At 36.4% G+C, this 26320-nt stretch overlaps 1 protein-coding gene across 1 annotated transcript in view; it reads left to right on the forward strand.

Moving 5' to 3' along the window:
• The first annotated feature begins 17273 nt into the window (after positions 1-17273).
• Positions 17274-26320, forward strand: part of LOC104594074 (malonyl-CoA decarboxylase family protein) — a 32571-nt gene continuing 23524 nt past the window's right edge. The window contains exons 1-13 of the mRNA XM_010254198.3: positions 17274-17499; positions 17804-17919; positions 18010-18100; positions 18186-18312; positions 18387-18570; positions 19967-20111; positions 20216-20306; positions 21033-21091; positions 21183-21260; positions 21741-21824; positions 22731-22918; positions 24868-24996; positions 25423-25495. Coding sequence (XP_010252500.1) covers positions 17422-17499; positions 17804-17919; positions 18010-18100; positions 18186-18312; positions 18387-18570; positions 19967-20111; positions 20216-20306; positions 21033-21091; positions 21183-21260; positions 21741-21824; positions 22731-22918; positions 24868-24996; positions 25423-25495 — 1443 coding nt within the window. The 5' untranslated portion in view covers positions 17274-17421. The remainder of the gene's footprint in view (positions 17500-17803; positions 17920-18009; positions 18101-18185; positions 18313-18386; positions 18571-19966; positions 20112-20215; positions 20307-21032; positions 21092-21182; positions 21261-21740; positions 21825-22730; positions 22919-24867; positions 24997-25422; positions 25496-26320) is intronic.

The raw sequence follows: 26320 nt of genomic DNA on the forward strand, positions 1-26320 counted from the left end.
TAGTCTGCGGCCTGGACCTCGTACGGGTTCTCTGCGAGCGGGAGCTCGATCTACAAATGCTGGGGCGATACGGACTTGGTTGGATGGGAGGCCCCCGACCTGCCCACAGGCTGCGAGACGGGGGTGGCTAGCCTCTCCTTCCTACCATGGGAAGAGGCTTGGATCTTGGCGAAATCCTGGGCCTGGGAGGCCTCTCCTCGGCGAGGTCGCTCGCTCCGGCGGGAGAGCTTGGTCTGCTTTGTGGTCGGGTGCCGAGGGGGAAGCGGCGGCTGGGCCTGAGGCAGAGAGGGAAACTGCTGCTGGTACTGGTACTGGGAAACCTGGTGCAACACTTGTTGTTGGTAAAGTTGGAACTACTGGAACTATTGCATTTGAGCTTGCATGGCTCGCATGCATTGCATTAAGTCTTCAAACTGGTTTGGGTTGGCCACTGGGGGCACAACCGAAGGTTTAGCAACGGTTGCTCCCACCGTGGAAGGGAGTGGAGCAACCATGGGTGCCGCTGTGAGAGGCACGTTCAGACTGGTAATTTTGTCCACGGAGAGGGGGACGGTGAACTGTCCGATACAAACAATGGGAAGTTGGGGTTGCTCCCCATAAGCGTTCTGGCTGGCACCACGTTTGGCATTGCTGGAGGAGGCCATGAATGCTGAGTTTTCAAAAGGAAATTGTAGAAGCTTAGAGGAAGGCTTTTTGAAGCGTTTCCCATAGACGACGCCAAATGATGCTGCGCAATCCGGGCACTCCTAGCTGGCTGCTGACTGGCTCCTATCTGGCAACGGACAACACCTGAGAAGAAGATGGCGAAGAATTCCCGGGGGACTTGCCCGGTGGGAATACTCCGATGCTTAAGTTAGAACGCTAGGGAAAATAGTAAAGAGTGTAAAGAGGATAAGAGTGTAGGTCACGCCAAATCACTGAGTGTTCAAGATTAGCTCGACAGCAAGTAAGATGATTCAAGATCCAAAAATCGGATCAGATCCCCTCCCTTTCGACTAAGGAGCTCTTATATAGGCGTTCTTGTCAAATCGGGCGTAACCACCACTAGGCTTCTGTCGCAACCGTTATCTGCCAGGGCTGCGTAGGTAACCGTTGTAAGGTACTACCCAATCGGGTGAGTGACACGTCTCGGGAGGACAGGCACGCCACCATCTGTCAAGAGACGTGGGTGCAGTCTGTTGAATTGGCAGGGACTGCGCCGTCGGTCATGAGACGTGGTGCAGTCTGACGGGTATGGTCTTGTCAGATAGAAGCTTCCTAAGAGCATTGCGTTGCTTAGTCGTGAGCTACCGCATAGCAAGCTATCCTATCGCGAGCTACTTTGTAGCGAGCTCCTAGGGGTACTTCGAGGTGACCCTTCTCAAGATTGTCTTTGGGGCAGTTTTTCTGCCTAAGTGTTGGAGCGAGCTGGTTACTTTAGCTCACGAGCTGGGATAGTGTTGGGGTATTCCCTTTTTAGTAGCTTGGGGGACCTTGAGCTCGCGTAGTAGCGAGCTCCCCTTATAGCGAGCTATGGTGTAGTGAGCTATCCTGTAGGCTCATTACTTAGTCGCAGTCAGGCTGTGGTGCTGAGCTGTTTCTCGTCACGTCCACGTGTCATTGTCTCAAGGGGTTAGGTCAAATCACCCCCCATCAGGTGTCGTCATGAAAGATCCCATAGGGATAAAACCATCATAGCTGCCCCAGTTATTCTAATTGTTTATTGATTCTCCATTTGCCGATTATCTTTTACATTGATCTTACGTGATAATTGCCCTATTTTCATTATTAGCGGAGTTACCAAAGGTTTATTCCCTTTTTTCTCCTCTCTTCCCTTCCTTTTTTTTTGCTCGATTTCCCTAATCACTTTCTGTTTGTTTTGACACCCATTTGTTGGAAAGTGTTCATTGCGAAGAAAATGCTGATAGGAAGGCTCAAAGGGATAACTAGGGGATTTTAATATATATTATCGGGATGGAATGCACAAGGTAAAGCAAGTGGCCAAGGATGGCCTCCCTTCATTTTGTTGATACTTGTTGCATATTGAAGAAGCATATGTTGAGCATAGTATATATCCAACAAAGTCCCCTTGGGTATTTTCCATCATTCTCTCATTTTTTTTATTTTTTATTTTCTCCTTTTTTTAGCCCTTTGATGATTCTTGAGGTGCATTCTGTGGGTTTAGCTAGTTTGCTGAAAAAAAAAGTCTAATGTATAAACTCAACTAGTTAACTAGCGACTTTCGTGAATTCAATGGATCAATGAGGAAAGAGGAACGGCCGAGGATGGCCTCCAGTCCTTTCTTTGATTAATCAACAGGGCACTAGGTTAGGATGGTGCCTTTGTTCTGTGCCGGCTCAGGCGATATTCAAGGGAATTGTACTATGTTTTGGTAGCTATAATCTGCCTCAGTTTGGACAAGAGGATGACTTGATGACGGGTTGGGAGGTTAACAATAAGTTCAACTGTAGAGCTCTTGATCAACAACCAACCTTCCTCACACATGTTTTTTGGACTTTGAGAGGTGATAGCACTGCCTTCTTCTACGAGCAAATAGCCCTGAACGGACTAATAATTCTCTTATAAGTAAGCATCTTAAGCGCAAGAGAGAGAAATAGAGAAAAATGATATTTTATTTATGGAAGTGGTCGGACCCATGAGATGGGTTGCTTTACGTACCCCTTTGAAAGGGATTAGGTTGGACGTAGTTCTAAATGGAATTGGGATTCATTAAGGAGGAAACAGTCAGATTTGCTAGCTGATAAGTGATGGAAGGGATTTTTTGCCATGACTTGATAACTAACCTGGCAATATACGCCAAGTTACAGGTCTAGGTCAAAGCATTCTTATACCTTTCCTTTTGAATTTTATATTTTATTTTTTTATTCTCTCTTTTTTATTCTTTTCTTTTCTTTTTGAATTCTCTCACTCTCTCTCGCTCTCTCTCTCTCTCATATTGACTGGTTTTGCATCAGAATAACCGGGAATCACAAGATCTGTATCCAAACTAGGCATATCTCTATAAGCCCATACAAAAAATCATTATTTCCACCAAGCCTGTTCTTTGCTCACGGGACAAGTATGCTCCAATCGATATTTCCTTTGGCTCACCCTCGGCACCCAAATTTATGGCCTCATATTCGACTTTCGGATCATTCTCTTCAAATCACTCTATTTGATCAAGAAGCTCCTTCGGAATTTCCTCACCAAGATCTTGTTCAATGCCCATGAAGGTGAAGTCTAACTCAATATCAAAATTGTACAGCTCAAGTGTGAATTCCTGGAACAATAGAGTAATGAGGGAAAATAAGAAATACTTACGATAGGAGCCAGACCCGTGATATGGGCTGCGCTACGTGCCCTTGTGAAAGGAATCAGGCCAGACGTTGTTCCGCTAATGTCATGGAATGACATAAAACATAATTGTATTTTGACTATTTACATCAAAAACTCTCAATATGAAAAGAAGTGGGGTAGAGAGCATTGATTCCACGTGTGAACGTAGGCACTAAAGTAATTTCGCAATAAAATAGAAAGGCTTAGCAAACTCCTAAACCCTCTCGGTCATGTTCTTCTCCAATCCGTAGGTCCAATGGCTCTTTGCCATAAGCTCTCAGGTAAGAATCCCATCTTTCTCTTCGTGCTTTTTTTTTACCTTTCAACCAATACAAATCCAAAACTCTCAATGTATTTTGGTTCTATTTCAAACATCAACCTCGTTTTCACTGTTTTGAAGCTTTTTCCAGGCATCTTCAAGCTTCATTGTTCAAGTTCGTCAAATAACTTACCTCAAAATATCTAAGTAAACTATATTCTACTTTGATTTTTCTTTAATATTTATTATATTGGTTTGCTTTTTTTTCTCTTTGAATTATGTTTTTCTCTCTTATTCCGTACAGTTTCAATATTTTCTCCCCTGTTGAAAAAACCATATCACAATTTCAAATGATATCTTTTGGTCTTTTTAATGCTTTGTGATCGTGTTCAATGGATATGGTTTTTTTATGCTTTTTGGTATCTAAAGTATAGAATATCCCCTATGTGCTTGTGTTCAATAGATAGACATTTTTATCTATTGTGGTCAATAAGAGAAGCAAGAATAGCGGGTCATTTTTCATAAATAGCAAGAACCCCAAACCCAAATTTCATTGAAGGGAAGTTTCGATTGGAGTGCAAGAGGCAAATGTTAACTGGGGGCGAAGCATTAAGGATTAGTGAGGCAATTGAAGTTACATAGTGGCATGTCCAATCGGCAAACGCTATATCTGAGAGATGAAGAAATTGACAATTGTTCTTTGTTGAGGTTGTGATCAACCTTTAGTTTGACAAACAAAGACGGGTTTTATAGAATGGTGTGATTAGTTTACCGATTTGTAGAGTGAGTGAGGTGACTTAAATTGCTATTGTAATGAGGTTAAGGGTATGTGTCATTGTTCATTGATGTTGAGTCAAAGATTAGATATGGTGATGGCGTTTCCAAGCATATAATGACTAAGCAAGTTGTAGGTATAAGTTCTTGTTCAAACATTTCCAAGCAAGAACTTGATGGCAAATGATGCAAACAAAGACGGAGATGAGGATGGAGTGGGACTAAAAATGTGGGGCATGTTGTATGAATAATGAGACGAGGAGAAATCTGTAGGGTTCGCCATCATGGTTAACATATGTTCTAGCCAGATGATAGCTAGATTCTTTTATGTTTTTTAGACTAACTTGAACAAGGCATTCATGTCATCAATCTTAATTAGCTCTAGCTTTTCTAACCAAGAACCTGAAAATCCATTATACTTCCTTATCAGACTGCCAATCATATCCACTCAAACATGGTTTATGATTGGTTTTGACTTGCTATTGTATATAAGGACCTATTAGATGTCTTCGACACTAGCAATACTAAAATTTAGACTATCACCATACATATTTTCCCAAGACACTTTGGAAACAATCATTTGTCATATAGTAGGTAACAAATAGACTATCACCATACAACAACTTTTTTCTAGTTAGCAAACAAGTCAACATCTTAAAGCCTAAAAACTGAGGAATTCAGATATTGATTTAAAATTATAATGTCTTTCAAAATAACCTTACTCCAAAATTAGTTTCTAATAATTCTATAACAATGGATCACCACATCTAGGCCTAAAATCTAGACAAATAACTTAGAGGATACCTATAATTTTTTAGCAAGTTCAAATCATGAAATAGTATTCCTTCTAGAAGACTTACATTACATTTGTCATACATGCATACATACACACACACACACAAATATATATAAGATCTCATCTACTTTTAGCTACAAGAAAAAAAATCTTAGAATGGATGATTATTTGAAAAGGTATAATTGATCCAACTAGAAACTAAAATAATAACAATAAAAAGGGGGAAATTTCTTAAACTACCGTTATGGTTTATCTAATTGACTAACTCTACCCTTACTGTTTATATATTGTCTTAAAATACCCCTACTATTTCTGACAATTGTCTAAAACCACCTATGTTGTTAACTTTCCATCATATTCCGTTCACATGTGACATCACGTGACTGGTAATTTTTTTAAAAGTCCTACATTACCCTTTGCCTTCTCATTCTTCTCTATCCTCTCAGACCGCCATAGGGCATCTATTAATGGGATCCAAAAAATCAACCGCAAATCAATGCTGCATCATTCTTAGACTGCCTAGTCTCTTCACTTCTCATAAGAAGGAGAGAGAGATGGTTGTGAACCAAGGTGGTCGCTGAAGAGTTCTACCTAGAAATACCTAGAAACCAAAAAAAAACCATCGAGAGAGAGAAAGAGATATGGAACTAAAAAGAAATCCCGTTTCATCCAATTGGAACTAAAAAGCAAAACCAAAATGTTGAAAAAGAAAACAAAGAAGGCATTCAACAAAAGGGCAAACACTAGACTCCCATGTAGACCGTTTTGATCATAGAATTACACACACCTGTATATGAATGTAATTAATGTTACGACTTTGACCAAATGCCATTGCCATGACATGGTCCACCAAATCAGCCACCATGGACTTGCAGGACTTTATACGACAATTCTTTAAGGGTGGAGCCGGTAGTTCAATGACATCCATTTTGATTTGACACCAAGTTATTAAACTCAACAACTGTTTTTTGCCGCATATTTTATCTTTTCCAAAATTATTACTCTTTTATGATTTCCTTGTGGGTCCCTATTCATAAGTTTATTCACTGGATTCATTACTCATTTATCCTATTCCATGATCCATCCCCAAGAAGAGTTTCTACATTTCCTTATCAATTTTCCTTGTTTTGAATTTTTGTTTTTTATTTTATTGCTATTCTGCATATTTTCTTTTTATTTTCAAATATGTCCCATCTTCCATTCTAGGACTATCTCATCTTCTCTGTGGGGCGAGCTTCAATAACTAGTTTCATCTTGATTATCCTCTTGGCACTGATTCAAAAACAAAAACAAATCTTGGTTACTCAACTCAGCTCCATAGGGATTGAACTTGCTAATCATGCGATTTGATTCTTAGAACAGTCTCACGAATTAAGATTATGTAGTCCAAATCACAGAACAAAGCATATATTGTAGCAATGTAGGAATTGATTACTGCATACAGAAAAAAAAAACTAATTAATAGAACGACTAAGATAAACAGATTGGCAAGCAAGGATGCTCAAGGTTAAACATCCTACTCAAAGGGTTTCTAGGCTTCAATCAATACCGAAGAACAAGAAGAGAGAAGAAAAGACACTACTAATATCATTAGTAACGATTATCAATTCAGGCAAATGAGAGCATCCATTGAGACTAAGAGGATTTGGATCTTCAACATGGTTAAAGCCAAGACAAGCCTAATCTATTTTCAAGATGATCAGATCGATGCATTAAAAAGAGCAAAGACATAGCATACGCCTAAGAAAAGAAAAACAGGGATTAACATGGTATGAGAAATAAAATATGAGTTAGTATCGATCTTTTGTAGAAGTTGGTTCGGTGGCTACCTCATCTCCAACTTCAACCACCTCCTCAGATTATAACTATCTTATAGCAAAAATATCAAAAGGAAGTAAAGAGGAAGAACCCAAAAATATGATAATGATGTGAAATGCTAAGAAAATGGTTATGGAGCTCACGTGATTAAATTTCGGCTTGTACTAGCTCCCAATGATGATAGTCAAGATGTACACGAGATCCGGCCGCACGAGATAATGCTCCAGTTGATTGACGCACAAGTTTGCCACTGTTGGTTAAGATTTTGGTTCTGAAAGTTGAAGTAAGGAGATTATTCTCTTCTCAGTATTAGCTTCGTCTGAATCCAATGGGACCTATTACAGTTGGTTCAAAAAATTGAAGAAGAAGCAATCGATTTCTTGTGGTATGGAATCTCCTTCGTGACTGGATAGTGGAGGTGGACAATGAGTTGTAGACGATGTCAACGAAGGGTAATGGAGGAAGAGTAAGGGAGGAAAAGAAAAAGGAGATGAAAGAATTGTGAGGATAATGTAAGGGAAGAATAAAAAACAAATGGAAAGAGAGAACATAGTGGAATCTGAGGCAGAAGATGGCTCTGGTGCTGCCACTCTGGAAGATGATTATCAATAGTGATATTCAGTTCCTACTCTTAATTAGTGTGATTGCTTAAGGGGTGGTGGCATTTTCATAATTTTCAGAAAATTTGAGGGTAGTTTTTGTAATGTCAAGAATTCGGGTCAAAACCCGCTAAGGGGTCAATTAGGGTAAAGATGGGGGGTTTGGGTTGGTGATTAGATGGTTGAGAGGGGTTTCGGGTACAAGGAGGGATTTTGTGTGTACGAGCCAGTTATATTGGCCGAAACAAAATCTTTTTGGGTGAATGGGCAAATAGGGGTACTTTTGGTTGAAATTTCACATGGTAAGGGTTTTTTAGCATTTTGAGTTGATTGGTAAGGTCAAATTGGCTTCATTAGGCCTGGATCAGGCAGATCTGCAAGGGTAAGGGATTCAAAGATTGATGGGAAGGTAGACAAAGGTATGTTGAAATTTGGTAGGTAAGCATTTGGAGATGTATGAGATTTGATGGTAATCTCTAATTGGTTCTAGGGGGTCAAGATTGCGGGAATTTGGGTCAATAAAAGAGTTTGGAACAAAATCTTAGTTCGATGAAAGGGTAAACAAAGGAATCTTGGGTTGAAACTTTATAAGCGGGTGTTTTGATAGGTATAGGACTCAATCGTATGGTTTGATTGGCTCAGATGTGTTTGGATCAAGGGGATCTAGGTTGTGGGTGCTTTAGGCTAATGATAGGAGTCAAAATGGAATCTTTGCTTGATGAGAGAGTAAATGAAGGAGTTTTGAATTGAGATTTGTTGGGTAGGTATTTTGGGAGGTCTTTAGTGTGATGGTGGTGTCTAATCTGAGGTTCAAAGTATGGATGGGAGTTAATCAGGGCCATTGGATTGGTACTAGAGGGCTTTTTGGGCTAAAAATTGGGTTTTTGGGTGCTTTGGAAAGATTGGAAGGGCCTAATCAAGAATTTAGAGTTTAGATGGTGGACCTAGCAAAAATAAGGTGTTGACAACATCATTTTATCTATCAATCATTTTAGAGAACTATTTTCCAAGAAATAGGATGATGCCAAATGTGATTATGTTTCCGGTAAACATGAATCAGATGATTGTGCCAAATATACCTGATGATTATTTGGATGAAAATTCTCATAATCCTTTCAAAAAATGAGAATTCCTATAAGTGATGTCCAAATAGGGCCTTAGTATTATGTTTTGAAGTCTTTTTTTGTTTGTGTATAAAGGTTGAATATGAGTTAAGAAATGTATGGCATGGCTTCTTTAATTTGATGCATCTCCCCTTTCTCTGTCCAAATTTTGAAAAATAGAGGAAAGGATTGACTTACTCAAAAAACCCACCCCATATAAGAAGATAAACCTCCCTAAAATGGGCAACGAATATCTTTGTGAAATTCGATCCTAATAACACTAGTTCTGAGTTGAGACTTGATCAAGCTATGGATTGCACACATAGACAATAACCATAGGAAATGAAGATGCGCCGATCAGGTGAATCAATTATTTGTTTTCTAATTTCTTTTCATTTTCTTTTCTTATTTGTGTATTACGGGTTGTGTTGGTGCGGCCGTAAGGCAATGGAGGTTGGTCAAAATCTCCGAAGGTCTAGAGAGGATGGCAGGAAAGAGAGAATGTAGGGAGGAATACTGGTTGCAGAGGACGATGGGAAAAGAGCAGAGAAGGAATGATAAGAGAGATAGGTCCCCTAAGAAACTCTAGGGTTAGAGTTATATGGTTCTTTAACGTGGGGGAGAATTATTCCCCCTTTTTATAGAGAGGACCCCAAGGCTATATGGAGAAGTAGGGGTGAGCATTGTTCGGTTAAAACCGAACTGAAATTTTCGGTTCTAGTTTGTTTGGTTCAGTTTTTTCAATTCGGTTAATTCGGTTTTAACAAATTTTAGTTTCGGTTTCAGTTTTGGTTTTTAGGATTGGAAATTCGGTTAACTGAAAAAACCAAATTAGCTGAATTTTATTATATACATAATATAATATTTTATTAATATGTAAAACATAATATATTATAATATGTATATAATATTATATAAAATACATTAACATATATATATATATGTTATGATATACATAAATATATTAATATATATATAATATAATGTGTATTAGTATAATATTAATAAAATTCAGTTTTAACCGAAAACCAAACCAAAACATTCAGTTTTGATTAGGTTTTATATTTTTATAAATTCAGTTTATTCGGTTTTTAACTAAATAAACCGAATGCTCACCCCTAATGAGAATGATCTAAAAGGAGACCTTTTCCTATTAGTAAATGAGATATTTATCTTTATGTTGATTATTAAGGGAGCACCATTAGGATTCCATCATGTGTCCAACGAGACCCTTTAATGACATAATTTTCCTTTTCCTAAGGATTCTCGCGTAGATTATGTAGGCTACGTCCCCTTACAGGTTTCCCTGTGGACACATGTCAAGGGCAAGACCTAGATCTGATTAGTGTGCTCGGGTGTTCTACTCAATTGCCTCTGAGACACTTCATCACAACTGGTTGTGAATAGAAGGAATGCCAATCTCTTGTAGGCGGGTGTCGCCGACCTCAGAGTCTATCTCTTATGTGACGTTGATTGCTTATTACAAGTCCAGAGAGGTGTTTTATGTTCATCGCAAGTCTCAGATGGCACATCATGCTCATCGCAAGTGTAGGATCTTTATGTGCTCATCACAAGTGCGTGGGCCTTACATTACTTTGGTAAAGTGTCATTGTGCCATTTCAAAAGTGTCCTCTATTTTTCTTTTAACATCCCCACCATAGTCCTGGTGATAGTAAACTGCATGTACTTACAGGCAAGGATTAAAATATCAACATGATACGCTAGATACGGGGCGTATCGTGCATATCGGTCCAATACTCTATGGCGCGTATCGCATAGTATCAACCAATATAGAAGCATATCGACCATGGTTTCAACTAATGACGCAACATCTCACAATAAAAAATCGGAAGTAGCATGGCTCAAACCTTGGTTGCTCAACGCATGCCCAATGCCCAGGCACATATTAACCACAAAGCCATTTGTTATTTCGTGTTAGTTAGTGTAATAAAATAACTTTTATTAAACTTAATGTTTACATGCAAGCGAAAAACAACATACATTTATTTTCAAAACTTCAACTATAAATTAAAAAGAACAATATTAAAAATTAGTATTTTATAAATAAATGGGATAAATAATTTATAAAATCCACATATATATCAAAAATGAATTTTATTTTTAAAAATCTATACAAATAAAATATTCATAATAGAATAATTATTTTTATACTTACCTTTATAAATTCGCATATGGTATATATCTTAAATTTTTATAAATTATTAATTAATATTTTAATTTGCATTAAATAGCAATGTATTTATTATTTAAAAATATAAAAGTATTGTTTACAAAGTATTTGAAAATATAATATAAATTAAATCTATCAAATCCATTAATCTACATTTTATACAAAAAAAACAATTTATAAAATCCACATATACCAAAAATGAATTTTATTTTTAAAAATTTATACAAATAAAATATTCATAATAGAATAAAATATCCATTAATCTACATTTTATATAAAAATTAATTTTTAATTAAAAGTAAAATATTAATACTGGCATAATTATTTTAGTAATTAAAATTTATGAACTTTCATATGAAATGCATTTTCAAAATTTTAATAGATTTGATATATTTTAAGTTAAGATTATATATTTTTATAAATTATTAATTGATATTTTAATATACATTTTATAATAACATATTTGTTGTTTAAAAATAGTAATATTATTTATCAAACATTTATGAAATAATTTTTTAGTTGATTTTTTTGTTAATGTTAAAAAATAAAAATAGAAAACTTATATAATAATTCAAATATAATAGTTGCAGATGCTTTATGCCTTACACTTTAATAGATAATAAAATAATGTTAGATTTTTGCATATATTAATTTGTAAAGATCTATGTAATATTTTCCTTGGAATCTTGATTGATGCATTTTTAATAAAATTGTATAATATCTACGTGTCCTGCTATATTAATTATAATATATTTATTCATATGCATATATTATTTAATATGCAAATACTTTGTATTTATATGTTATTTATTGTTGTTTTGACGTTAAACTTAATGCTATTAATATATTTATGGAATTTGTGTGTATTTTCTTAGCGTATCCAAGCATTTCCATATTTTTTCATTTGTATTCATGCGTTTCATAAGCGTATCCGTATTCGTATCCAAGTTGTCCGATATGATGCCCGATACCGATACTTTAATCCTTGCTTACAAGTTGAAACAATTATCTTCTTCCTCTAAAACTAACAAACCACCTGTTGAGCAAGAGCAAGAGCAAGAGAAGAGAGGAGAGGAGAAGAGAGAAGAGAGGTGAGTCGAGGGACTAAAAGCCCTCTAGAACTTAGGGGGCGAATGAAAGAAATTATTATTTATACTAGTCCAGTCGAACAATATAAACAGAAGTGAAATTACAATAGTACCCTTGTAGTACTAAACCTGAATACACAAACAACTGTCAACACTCCCCCTCAAGTTGGGCATAGATATCAATCATGCCCAACTTGTCACAAAAATCATGATGTCTGGAAAGGTTTAAACCCTTTGTAAAGATGTCTACAAGCTGGTTCTCTGATAAAATGCTTGTCAACTTCGATGTGCTTTGTTCTATCATGTAGCACCGGATTGGCAGCAATGCTTATAGCTGCTTTGTCATCACAAAATAGAGTTATGGGTTTGGCCACTGGGAAACCCAACTCCCCCAACAAAATCTTTATCCATATGCCTTCAGCAACCCCGTGGGCCATAGCACGATATTCAACTTCAGCACTGGATCTAGCCACCACATTTTGCTTTTTACTCCTCCATGTAACAAGGTTCCCTCCTATAAAGGTGCAGTAGCCATTGGTAGACTTTCTGTCACTTTGGGATCCAACCCAATCTGCATCTGTATAAACTTCAACTTTCAAATGTCCGTGCTTTTGAAATAACAAACCACTACTCGGATACTTCTTTAGATATCGGAGGATTCTCTCTGCTGCTTCAAGATGGGAAGACCTAGGAGCATGCATGAACTGACTGAGGACACCAATAGCATATGCAATGTCTGGGTGAGTCATAGAAAGGTATAACAATCTCCCCACAAGCCTCTGAAACTGTTTCACATCCTTGAGAGGTTCACCACAACTGTCACCTAATTTATGGTTGGGGTCAATGGGAGAGTCAACTAGCTTCACCCCATCTTCCCTGTGTCCTGAAGTAAATCTAGGACATATTTCCTTTGAGAAATGAAGATGCCCTTCTTTGATCGGGCGACTTCAATTCCAGGGAAGTATTTGCAGGTCCTAGATCCTTCACTTCAAACTGAGTCGCAAGAAAAAGTTTCAATCTCTGAATTTCATCCTCCCAATCACCAATAACAATTATGTCATCCACATATACAATTAGAGCAGCAATTTTACCTTCTCCTCTTTTCTCAAACAGTGTGTGATCTGATTGACATTGCATGTATCCTTTCTGTTGAACTGCCACATGGAATCTGCTGAACCAAGCTCTTGGTGATTTTTTTAGCCCGTATAAGGACTTCTTCAACTTGCACACTTTCTGTTCATTGCCTTGAGCTAGAAACCAGGAGGTTGAATCATGTACACTTCCTCTTCAAGGTCACCATTCAAGAATGCATTCTTGATGTCAAGCTGGTGTAAAACCCAATTCAGATTAACTGCAAGAGAAAAAAGGACTCTAATGAAATTCATCTTGGCAACGGGGCAAAAGTTTCTACATAATCAACTCCATACACTTGAGTAAATCCCGTTGCCACTAAGCGAGCTTTATACCTTTCCACTGTTCCATCAGCCTTATGCTTGACTGTGAACACCCATTTACATCCAACTAGAACCTTTCCCTTAGGAAGATTAACAAGTTCCCATGTGCCATTTTTGAGAAGGGCATTAATTTCTTTCCTCATGGCATTTGTCCACTCAGGAACTGAAAGAGCTTCTGCCACATTCTTAGGGATAGGGACACTGTCAATAGAGGTAAGGAAAGCATGTAATGAGGGTGAAATGTTATCATAGGAGACAAAGTTGGAAATCGAATGTTTAGTGGTGCACAATCTAACACCCTTCCTGTGAGCAATAGGGCGTTCAAGATCATTAGCAGTAGATGAATCATTTTCAATAGATTCAAGGACATCATTGGGAGCCAAAATACCTGAGTGAGTATGATCCTCCCCCGAGGAGTCTGGTGGCACTAGAGGAACAACTTCCGGATTCTCTACAGCTCTTGAATTTGGTTGGCCTTTGTGATAACGAGAAAAAACACGAAGAGGCGGAGGGTCAGGGAGAGAGGGAAGTTGAACCAGTTTCTCCTCATGCCTACACTCCCCTTGAGGAGAAACAAAATAGAAAGGCTCATATTCAAAGAAAGAAACATCCATGGAGACATAGAATTTATGAGAAACAGGATCAAAACAATGGTATCCCTTTTGAGTGAAGGAGTAACTAAGAAATATACAAGGGATAGTACGAGAATCCAATTTCCTACGGGTGGGAGACAAATTTTAGACAAAACACTGGCAACCAAAGACACGAGGAGGAATAGAAAGAAGAGGAGCCTTAGGAAAGAGAAGTTGGTGTGAGGCTTTGTACTCTAACCAACGAGAGGGCATACAATTTATAAGGTAAGTGGAACAAAGAACAACTTCAAGCCAAAATTGTTTGGGAACATTCATATGAAGAAGTAAATGCCGAGCCACTTCAAGGAGATGTCGGTTCTTCCATTTGGCCACATCATTTTGTTGTGGTGTGCGGGCACAAGAGCTACGATGAAGGGAACCATGCGAAGCAAAAACTTCATGAGGTCACTATGAAAAAATTCATTTGCATTGTCTGATTGAAAAATTTGGATTTCAGTTTGAAATTGAGTAAAGATCATCCGCTGGAAATCTTGAATGATTTTTGGTACTTCTTCCCTAGTTCGCATCGGGTATACCCAAGTATATCTAGAACAATCATCAATTAGGGTAATGAAATACTTGTAGCCACTCTCAGATGGTAAAGTAACAGGGCCCCATACATCAGAATGAACAATGTGAAATGGAGATTCAGATTTACTATTTCTTTGAAGAAAATGAGTTCTACAATGCTTAGTTAATTGACACATTTGACAAGAAAAATTAGAAACAGACATTGACTTAAACAGTTCTGGGAATACGACTTTCAAAGACTCAAAAGACAAATGACCAAGACGACAATGCCATAAATAGACATTTTTCTTATAGGACTGACTCATAGACTCTGTAACATGAAAACCAGCCTTATTCTCCAGCATGTAAAGTTCATAAGCCATACGACCCCTACCAATCGTCATTCCCCAGTCCAGATCCTGAATCACACAATGGGAAGGGAAAAAAGTCACTAAACAATTCAAGGAATTAGTAACACTACTAATAGAGAACAAATTAATGGGAAATTTTGGAACATGAAGGACATCAAAAAGGGTAAGACCAAGAGGAAGAGAGAGAGTTCCTTGACTAGTTATGGAAGAGTATGATCCATCGGCTAGTCTCACCTTGTTTCTTCCAGAAAGAGGGTGATTGGTTTGAAAATAAGAGGACGTACTAGTCATATGTTTTGATGCTCCAGAATCAATGATCCATGGAGAGTCAAGGGTGTGAGGAGCAACATGGAAAGCAGTGGCAGGGTTACCTAACGTAGATGCAACATGGATACAGGCACTTAACAGTAGGGCAGCCGAACAGTTCATCAAACAATAGGCATCCGAACAGACAAGGATGATAGTACCTCTTTTTAGTTTCAGAACTCCTTCTACGAACCTCAAACAATAGGCAGCCGAATAGAAGATGACCAGTACTTCTTTTAGTTTCAGATGATAGCCTTTCTGAAGATAGAACACCCTCTACAACCTCAAACAATAGTCTCTCTACAGTCGAGCAGACAAGAGGTGCAACTTCTGGGTTGGAAGATGAAAAGACTGTAACTTCTGGGTCGAACTGATTTCACCAGATTAGGAGTTCGATTGGAGACAGCACTGGATGCAACAGTAGTTTGCTTGACACCACCCTTCAGTCCTGGACGACTTGCTCTGATACCATGTTGAGCAAGAGCAAGAGAAGAGAGGAGAGGAGAAGAGAGAAGAGAGGTGAGTCGAGAGACTGAAAGCCGTCCAGAGCTTAGGGGGCGAATGAAAGAAATTATTATTTATACCCTTGTGGTACTAAACCTGAATATACAAACAACTGTCAACACCACCCAAGCAATGGAGTCTCAAATCTTTTAGCCTCTAAACTTTTGTGGCGTAAAACCTGCAAAACAAACTTGTATTCTAACTATATACATATTCAGGTAATCTACGTATGCTATGGTTAAAAAAGTTCTTGATCTTGCAAACTTGTCGGCGATGGTACCGCAGACTAAGAAGAATAATGAAGAAGGCGATAAGACAACTATATATCACCTACAATACAGAGCAAAGAATACCAAGAAAGGCATACAAATAGGCAAAACGGAGAAGAAGATAACAAAATACAAAAGGAAAAACAAAAAACAAGAGAACAAAAATTTCTTAGAACACTTACTGGTGACGAGAGATTGGAAGAGTGGGAGTAGCAGCAACGGTTCAAGGAATAGGGATGAAAGCCTTAACGTTAGGGTTTTAGCGCATTTTCCATTGATACAATGCGAACCATAGAATCATTGTTTATGCGAGCCATGTTGGCCACCACATCAAATCCACCTTGAGTCCACCATCCACATCACAATATCGTGGCAAGCAACGTGTATACCAGAAATCGAGGCCTTCATATTTGCCAACATTTTCTTTGATAAACGCATCCAAATAACTCCTGTTTATTAAATGTAAACACTTCAATGGCGCCTATGTGGCACCGTTTTTTATGATAAACGGAAGCCATACCAAATACCCCCTTCATAATTGTGCCCAAACGCATTTCTTATCCAAAGAATCCGTAAGTGATTTTTTTGAGTGATGCCGAGGGCCTTAAAAATTTCAACTTCTTTAATGCCAATGGAGTCAGGGTATAAAAACCCCTTGTACTATGGGGTAAGTTATAAAAACCCCCTATATTATAGGGTCAGTGACAATGACCCCATATATTTTAATTTGCGGTAAAGACTCCCTTCTTAGCATTCCTCAATTACCTCGAAAAAAGATTCTCATTCAGTTATTTTAAAAGGAGAATAACTTTAAAATGTAATAATTCAGTACCCCAAATTTTCAGAATGTACAATTTAGTACTTGTCATTAATCAACAATTAACCTGCTGTTAAGTAACATTTTAAAAAACACAAACGTTCAAGTGTCATTTAATTTTCTTTATCAATTATCTAAACATTAATAAAAAATTAATAATTCCAAATCCTTGCTTCTTCAATTCATAAAAAGTTAAAGTTACATTTAAGTGAATATTCTAATAACTAGCTTTTTTTAATATAAGAGGCAAGAATTTAAAATTTTAATTTCTTTATCAATTATTTTTTTTTATGAATATTTGAATAGTTGATAAAGAAAATTAGATGATATGTCTTTTTAAAATGTCACTTACTTGTCGCTTTGGGACCAAATTGACACTTGACCCAGAGTAAGAAAGACATCTCCTCCTACATCCCAGTATCAACAGTTGTTAACAGGTATTTGAAGAAATTTTTGGTAAATTTCAGTTGTAAGAGGTAACACGTCTAAGCGAGAGCGAGCGTCAGCTTGGAAGTCGCATTCTAAGCAGTAAGCAGCCTAGACTTTATGCGCACGCGACGGATTGTTCTGGTTCTTCACATTTAGACGGAAGAAGGGAGAGAAGGAGGGCCTATCATGAACAGAAAAGGTTTAGCCATTTTGATGAGAACCAGAATGAGACTTACTGACCCAAACAAACTCTCAGTCTCTCCTGTAAGTAAACCAACTCCTTTCTTTTCCCTTGTCCCTCTGTGCACCACTGCACATCCACAATATCCAATTCACGTCGAATCGTTTGTTTTGTTTTCTGTTTATGATTTTTCTGTTGCATTCAGTAACATTACAGGCAGATTTAAAATGTTTCATATGAATCTTCAATTTGTCTTGAAAACCGCTGTTGTCAGTCAATCAAATTAAACTTTTGATATTAATTTTTTTAATTATAAGATTTAAGGTTCTGATTCATCGAATTTTATTAATTATTTGTGTCTTTATTTAATTAATTATGTATCGAAAGAATGAAGCTAGTCGTGTCCAATCTGATACCGGACACTCCGAATCTGATGAAAATTTTGTGCGAGTTGCTTCGGAGGGATATGTTCAGAAGATCAATTCACCAAGCAATTCAGAGAGGTCTATTTATTGAATGCTTTTTTCTTCCCTGTTTCAAACACCAAGATTTTCTGTTCATACAATGAAAAAAATGTGTTTTTTGCCCCATAGAGATTTCAATGTTGTCCGGGAGTCGATGCATGCAGCCATTTCTATGAATAAAACAGAAGTCATGGATGCAATTCTTAATAATTTCTCCGAGGTATGATACTTATAACAAGTAATCATGTTAGGAAGCATATCTTATCCTGGTAGTTCTATTAAATATTAATGGAGTGAGGATGCAGGGCTACCATAGTCTTTCTCATGATAATCGCCGGAAATTGCTAATTGCACTCGCTAGAGACTATGATGTTAATAGGAAACAAGTTCGCGAACTTATTCAGCAATATCTAGGTCTCGAATTTCCTGGGGGTGAGTCTGATTTTGATGTTTGAGCTAGCTCATTTTTTCTCAATGTTATTTTAATGAGAATTACATGGTTTCAGGCGACAAGTCTCAACCAACTACCTTTGATGAAGGAGGCTTGCTAGCTGCTCTTTATAGGACTGAGCGTAATCTGAGACATGCTCTCAAGCCAATGTACCAAATTCTGTTTGAACGGCTCAACACACACCCTGGAGGGTTGAAATTCTTGTCTATTCTACGTGCTGATATCCTCTCTATGCTTGCGTAAGGTTTTGATCCATTCCCCATGAATATTCCGTAGTTATCTTATTTATTTATCTTTAGTTACTTGAACCTTAAATTTCAAGCCATTTACAACCATAAAAGTATCATGATGTCTTATGAGATAAATAATCCGCTTTGGGGCTGCATTGTGGTAGATTGGGATATAGAAATTGTTTATGTAAAAGGAATAAGTGGTAGGTTTTAGGTTTGTGCCACACAAGAATTGGAAAAGGGTCCATACCTTATTAATTCCACACAGATGAATACTTGAATGGAGCATTTAATTTCCTATTCACTACTGAAGAGGTTGCAGTAGAAAAGCTTCCTTTTTTAGGTGATGCTGATTCTTTTGTCTTAAAACCTGTTTTTGGTGATGCTGATTCGTGTAGATTGGAATGTAGAAAATTTTATGCAAGGAAATAAGTATTAGCACTGAGGTTTATCTGGCCAATAAAAATGAAAGTGTGTGTGTCTATATACATATAGCTTTTAACTGTACAAGTACCATATATATATATATATCTTGTTTGGCATTGTTCAATACTTGTATGGAGAATTTGATTTCCTAATTGGTTTCTGAAGACATTGCAGTAAAGAGAGATTCCTTGTTCAGGTGCTGCTGATTCCATTTTATTAAAGCCCTTAAGTTTGTGCTAATTCTGAACCTATGACATCAACTTGCCTAGGTTGTTGAGTCCATGCTTCTGAATCCCTTGGATTTGTGTTGATTCCAACCCTAGGATGTCCCCAAATTTTTGGTTATTTTAGATCATATCCTTCCAACTTTCCTTCTTTAGTCCTATATTTGTGTTTTGACCCTAAACCTGAAATGCTAGGTCACAAGGCCAATTCCTTTAAACTTTAAAACCCGTTACATCTATCTTGGACTTTTGATCTTTAATTCCACCTTCTGCTTGGAAATGAGCCACTCTGGGAACCAAAAAACCTAAAACTAAATGTGAGACACCTATGATTCCATTTGGCATTAATTTTAGGAATTAACATTGTTTCCGCCCTTATGGGTCTTAAAAAGCTGTATCTATTAGTTCTCATAGGTCTTCTTTAGAGTTCCAAGCAAGTGGAGATCTGGGCATTGTTGTAACTATCCTCAATTATTTTTTTTTAAATTTCTTAATTACTTTCTATATATAATGGGAAAGACTTTTATTGGAAAGCCATTCAGTGAAGATCATCATAATAGGCACTGATTTCCCATAACCACCTTTTAACAAGAAGCTTGAAAAACTTCTTGTTAAATAGATTTTGATTCTTCTTCAATGAAGATTATCATTCATCAGATCAGAAGCAAAGAACATGAAGGAAATCTGAAATATGATTACTGATAAAAAAAATGAAGGAAATATGATTCATGATATGATACTGTTTAAGCATACAGGGAAGAAAATATTGCATCTTTGAGGGCATTAGACTCATATTTAAAGGAAAAGCTTGTTACATGGCTTAGCCCTGCTACTTTAGAGCTTCATCGTATTACATGGGATGATCCAGCTTCCTTGCTAGAGAAGATTGTTGCTTATGAAGTAAGATTTTCACCAGTATCTTGTTGCTTCTTTCTGATTGTATTGTTTAAGGTCATACATGACTGAACATATAATCATCATTATACATCTTTTATCCACTTCAGGCTGTGCATCCAATCAACAGTCTTATTGATCTCAAGAGAAGATTAGGAATTGGCCGCCGCTGTTTTGGGTATCTGCATCCCTCTATACCTGGTTGGCTACTCTTTATCTTTGATTGGGAAAGAAAAATGACATTACTTTTTATTGATGTGAGATTTGTGGCAATAGTTCAGGTGGTTTCTTTCTCTTTGAAACATGTTTCTCATTCTTGGAATATTTTTTATTTTTTACTTTGATAACTTCTTGATATTTATTTCAGTTATCGTATGATGGCTATCAAATATCATAATCCCACTCAATATTGAGGTTCTTCAATTAGTTAATTGCAATGCATTATAGAAATATCCAAAATAAGGAGTTATTTTTGTCAAGGAACAAACCATTGCATTTGATTGTTGCTACCTGAATTTACACAAGTTATATGTAACTTGTTGGATTTGCTAAGATTTGAATAATAATGGCTATCAATTTTATTTATTGGTGATAATGACTATTTACCATTATGTTGAGATTCACAAGCCAGCTGCATTTTAGTATTTGATCATATTTGAGGAAGATAGGTGGTGTTCTGCAGGTGGGAAAATCAATTTTTTTTTTAATTGATAAAAAACATTTTTTTTTCCAAGTGAGATTCAAGGCCATCTTCATGTGAAGGCAACTTAATTACACTGCGATTCAGCATGCAGTTTTCTTGGCAGCAGAAAAATATGAATGAGCATTTTGGTTAATTGGAATATCATCCTAATACCATTGATTGACATCCAATTTCCAATATTCAAGTCATAAAATTTGTTTAACTGATTACATGATTTCCTTCAGGTGAACCCCTTATTTTTATTGAAGTTGCACTTCTGAAGAATGTGGCTCAAAACATACAGGTTAGAAACTTTTCCCAAAAAAAAAAAACAGACATCTATTTTATTGTTTTTTGTTATTTATGGAATTCTTATTGTTTTCATTTTAATTCAGGAAGTGTTGTGGGATCATCCTCCCATACCAGAATCTGAAGCAACATGTGCATTATTCTACTCTATATCATCAACTCAGGTAAGCATTATTTGAAACTATTTCAAAAGTAACCTCTAATTTTTAAACTGGAATAAAGCATCTTGGAAAAAAACATTTAGATTGTATTTGTTTCAACATAAAATGGTTGGAACTTTTTTCAGGCTGAAATATTTGAGTTATATTTTCCCCCTTTAAAAAGAAGTTTTTTTTTTCTTTTCTTTCCATTAAAGGAATGTGGAATAAAGGTTTTTTCTGTAAAAGGGTGGAAATGGTAGCTGAAATATTTCAGTCCGAAAAATTTGTCCATTTTATGGAGAAACAAACCCAGCCTTACTACAGTTTACTCATTTATCCCAAAAAGCAGGCATTGGGAATGGCAAATGCATGTTATTTAAGGGAAATCTTTTAATTATATTATTCACATTCACTTATTTAACAGTTTATTCAGAAATATCATTGAACAATATAATCTAAAGACTTTCTATTTAATCTTCAACTCTGCTTTCTCCAAACCAACAGTCAGGCCTAGTGGGAATCAACCTTGGGAAGTTTCTTATTAAACGTGTGATTGAGCTGGTGAAAAAAGACATGCCACATGTTTCTGTAAGTATCTTTATCTGATTTTAGACCATATAATATTAGATATCTGGGGTTATTGTTTACTGAACCTTAACCGTTAGATGGACTCTTTTGAGAAATGGAGATGGCAAAAATCAACTTACGTATATTTGATCTCTAAAATGTTTTTGTTCTATTAGTTTCATACCCCATAAAATTTGTCAACATTCCTTGATTAGTATCACACAAATGATAGTGAACAATATTATAATCTGAATCATTAGCAATGTCAGAGACAGCAAACTCATCCCCTGTTATTTAATGACTTTTTTGTTGTTCAGTACTATTATTTCATAATTGAAAAGATCATACCATATTTATCCACGTAATTTACTCTCTAAGAAATGGCATAAAAATGGATGGAACTGTTTACTGGGTCTAATGGATTGGTTAGGATCTTTTTATCTATTAATATTTTAACCATATGCATTACAACACTGAAGGCTGTTAGGTACTGAATGTTGCCCTTTCATATAGCATTTCTTACTCTTGTAAGCAATCTCTAAAGACTTCAAGTTATCAGAATATGATCCAGTATCATTTGCACCAAGAGTTTGAACTATGCAATCTTATCTGGATAGACTGTGAGCTTTCAAATCTAGGTCCTATGCAATCTTATCTGTACACGAAGTTCCTATAATGCCATCCTAGAAGTTGGCAGCTTATTCAGATCTTGAACTACTTCATGAAAGTGGTCATGTGAGCTATTACATCTAATACCACAGATCCATATATACATGCATGTATATATGTGTAAAGATTATTTCTCTATTATGGATTCCACTTCTTTACTCAATATAACATGATTATTCTGAAGAGCCTAGTCATTTGCTATCTAATCCATGGCTTACACTTGGTGATGGTTTCTGATTTTACAACTTCTCCATAAAGACATTTGCAACACTTAGCCCAATCCGAGGATACATGAAATGGCTTCTATTCAAGTTGGGATCTCAATCAAAGCTTGCTGAAGCAGAGAAAGAAGGCATCTCATGTTCATTGGAGAGGTCATCAAGTTCTACATTCCGGGAGAATATACTTCAACCAGAAGAAGAAAAAGCATTGTTGGAATCATCTGTGTAAGTTACCTTCAAGGACCTTATTGTAGGTAATAAGAACTATTCAGCGATCTATTACCTTATTGTAGGTAAGTTTAGAAATATTTCGGTTGCAATAATCAAAACTAAAATGTTAAACTGAACATTTTTAACTATTTATTTCATTAATGAAAAAGTTGGGTTTAAAATGTTTAAAATCATTAGTGTGTTTCTGATACCCTAAGTAATGAAATTTCTTTTTTTTTAATTTTGTTTCAGTCCAATAAACCAAAATAGCTGAGACCTTGGTTTTTTAAAACCTTGATTTGTAGCAGTCATTAATATATAAAATCAAGCATAACATGGAAAATAACCTTTTAACCATAGTTTTCAAGGCACCAAGGCGAGGCTAGGCAATAGGGGAGCGCCTTGTTGCCTAGGCACCTGCCTAGGTGATGGATTTTTTAAAGTAAAAAACATATATCCTAGGGTACTTGTGTAGGTTCCATAGCCATATTTCCTTAATAAAATATCCATAATTTTCATAGTAAAAGTATAAACTTCATGTTGAAGTATAGAAAATCAACATATTCATAAGAAAAAGAAGAAAGAAAAGAAAATTCAAAAGATATGGGGGCTGAACCCTATTTTGTTATAGGAAAAGAAGAAGAAGAAAAAAAATGCAGCATTTAGCAATGTTTGTGTTGATTAAACCCTAACAAATAAGAAATAATAAAAGAAATTAGTATATAAACACACATAATGAATATTTTAGTTTAATAATGTCTATTTTATAATTATAATCTCAAAAAATTAAGAATATAAAAGTATTTTATAACACAATGTACAAAACTTCTTGGCGATTAGGTGAGGCGAGCCTCCAAGGGTGCCTTGCCGCCTAGGTGTTACCTTGACAACTATGATTTTAACATCTAAAAGATTCTGGTAGGACATTTCAGTCTTGATGTTCATTTCTTAGATAAAATTACCAATACCTTGACTCCACTGAATTGTTTGGCAAGGGTAATAGCATCATGCCATATGGAAACTTAATTAAATGAAAAAAAAAAACTTTACTTTTGCCATAAGGTAACCACTTCTCTCCTATCTTATAAGCCAAAGTAAATAGAATGATGCATATGGTTACTCCTTGAATAGATTCCAGGAAAGGGGAAAAGAGAAAAATGAAGCATGAGTACACTTGATCTTGAAAGTACAAAAGTACACATGATACATGATATGGAACTTTTGACGAATTATAGACTGTGTTGCTGAGGATGCTAGTTAGATGCCTATTTTCTGCATGGACATGCTGTTCTGTATCCAGGTGGTATCATGCATTCCTCCCAGTTTTTCTTTTTCTTTTTCTTATCACTGAAACTTCTCCAAGTTATGCATTTGGTGTTGATTGTATCCAAGGAGTACCATTGCAATGACTACATTCCAGGAAAATATGAAGCATGATTTTGTGGAGCTTGAAGAAACAAATGATAGATTATGGCATGGAACTTCTTGAAGTTAGAGATGGTGCCTAGAGTTCCAGTTTATATCAAGGGAATATTCTCCCTTTGTTTCTTATCAAAAAAAAAAAAAATAAAATAAAAGAAAAAGAATTCTGGGTTGACAAGCGTGAGAAAACATGTTTGAGCCTGATTGCAGCCACTTTGTGCAAAAAATTATCAAGACCCTGATATCTGGGACCAACATTATCAAGACCCTGATGTCCAGTTCACCCTTCCAAGACTCTGATATCTGGGATCGACATTGCTAACTTCCCTAGGCCACTCCCCCCCCGAAAAAAAAAAGAATACATAAGTAAAAATTTAAAGCAAGAAAAGAACAAGAAAAAGAAAAATCTTATCACCTGAATCAGTTTCATGTAATTGTTCACAAGTAGAATTTCCTTATCGTGCTTGGTGGATTTAGGTTTTATTTTATCCATGCCATTGAAATGCTTCTAAGTTGCATGGCAACGTTGCTGTCTTATGCAGGGAATTTACTTCTGGGGAAAATGGCATGGAAATGATGTTGAACTTGTTAACTTCAAAAAACTATGAATGGACCAAGTCTGATAGATTGTTATCAGTATTACAAGCCCCTCTAATGAGATTGTGTGCCAGGTATGATATACTCTACAGTCTCTACCATAAGGAACTTCACAAGTCATCAACCCAGGGCAACTAGATTACAAGGTGAATTCCTGGGATTTGATCACAAAAGTTATCTATGAGAAATTCCGGTGATTATCAAAATTTAATAAGGAAAAAATGAATTGGTGGAAAAACATCTACTCTTTAGGTATACGATATTAGTCATTTGCAGCAAGAGAATGATTTAACTTTTTAAGGGAAGAATGTGAAGGGACAGAAGGGAAACTATATTTTCTGACTTGGTCTTCAAAGAATAGATAAGGTGAAATAATATTAGGGTGGAATGCTATGGGAAAAAATATTATTATCTGGATTGATTTGTAATGAAGTGGCAAATGTTGTACTCAATAGGTTTTTGTGAAATTTAAATTAACAGAGGCTGGCTCATATCTTCAGGTACCTTATTCAAGAAAAAAAAAGAGGGAAGGCACTAGATTCTGTTGCAAATTTTCACTTGCAGAATGGAGCGGTATGTTTTCCACCTCAAGGATTGAATAACCTGTTACCACCAAAGTCTTCTCTTTCAATGTCTTTTTGTTATCAGCAACATGTAGTTCAGCAAAGAAATAAATGAAGAAAGTAGGAAAAGAAAGAAGAAAAGAGACGAAAAGAGAAGTAAGCAAGAAGAAGAGAAGAGTTCCTTCCAAAATGTCTATAGCTGGCAGTGCCTAAGTATTTATACATGGGGCAGCAGCTTACAATAAAAGGAATGGAAAAATACTAAAATACCCCTGTGACAATATACTTAACATATTACAACACTCTCCTCAAGTTGGAGAATATATGTCAATCATGGTCAACTTGTCACACAACTCATTATGCCATAGATAGTGTAGGCCTTTTATAAGAACACCTGCTAGTTGTTCTTTCTTTGGAATTGATGCAAGGAGTACAAACTTCACCCTTCTCAAGTTTTTTTCTTATAAAATATTTGTGAACTTCAATATGCTTGGTCCTATCATGAAGAACTAGGTTTGCCACAATATAAATGGCTGCCTTGTTGTCACAATAAAGGGACATTGGATCATCAATAGAGAAGCCCAATTCACAAATCAAAATTTTTACCCAGAGTACTTTAGCAACTCCATGAGACATAGCCTTTATTGGCTTTTGCACTAGATTTGTCCACTGCACTTGGTTTTTTTGCTTCTCCAAGTGACTAAGTTTCCATCGACAAAGGTGCAGTATTCACTAGTGGACTTCCTATCATCAACTTCACCAACCCAATCTGCACCATTGTAAACTTCCACTTTCATCTGACCGTATTTCTTGAACAATATACCAGTCCCTGGAT

This window comes from Nelumbo nucifera, chromosome 1 (genome assembly GCF_055504915.1).
Source record: "Nelumbo nucifera cultivar China Antique chromosome 1, China Antique-T2T, whole genome shotgun sequence".
Lineage (NCBI taxonomy): Eukaryota > Viridiplantae > Streptophyta > Magnoliopsida > Proteales > Nelumbonaceae > Nelumbo > Nelumbo nucifera.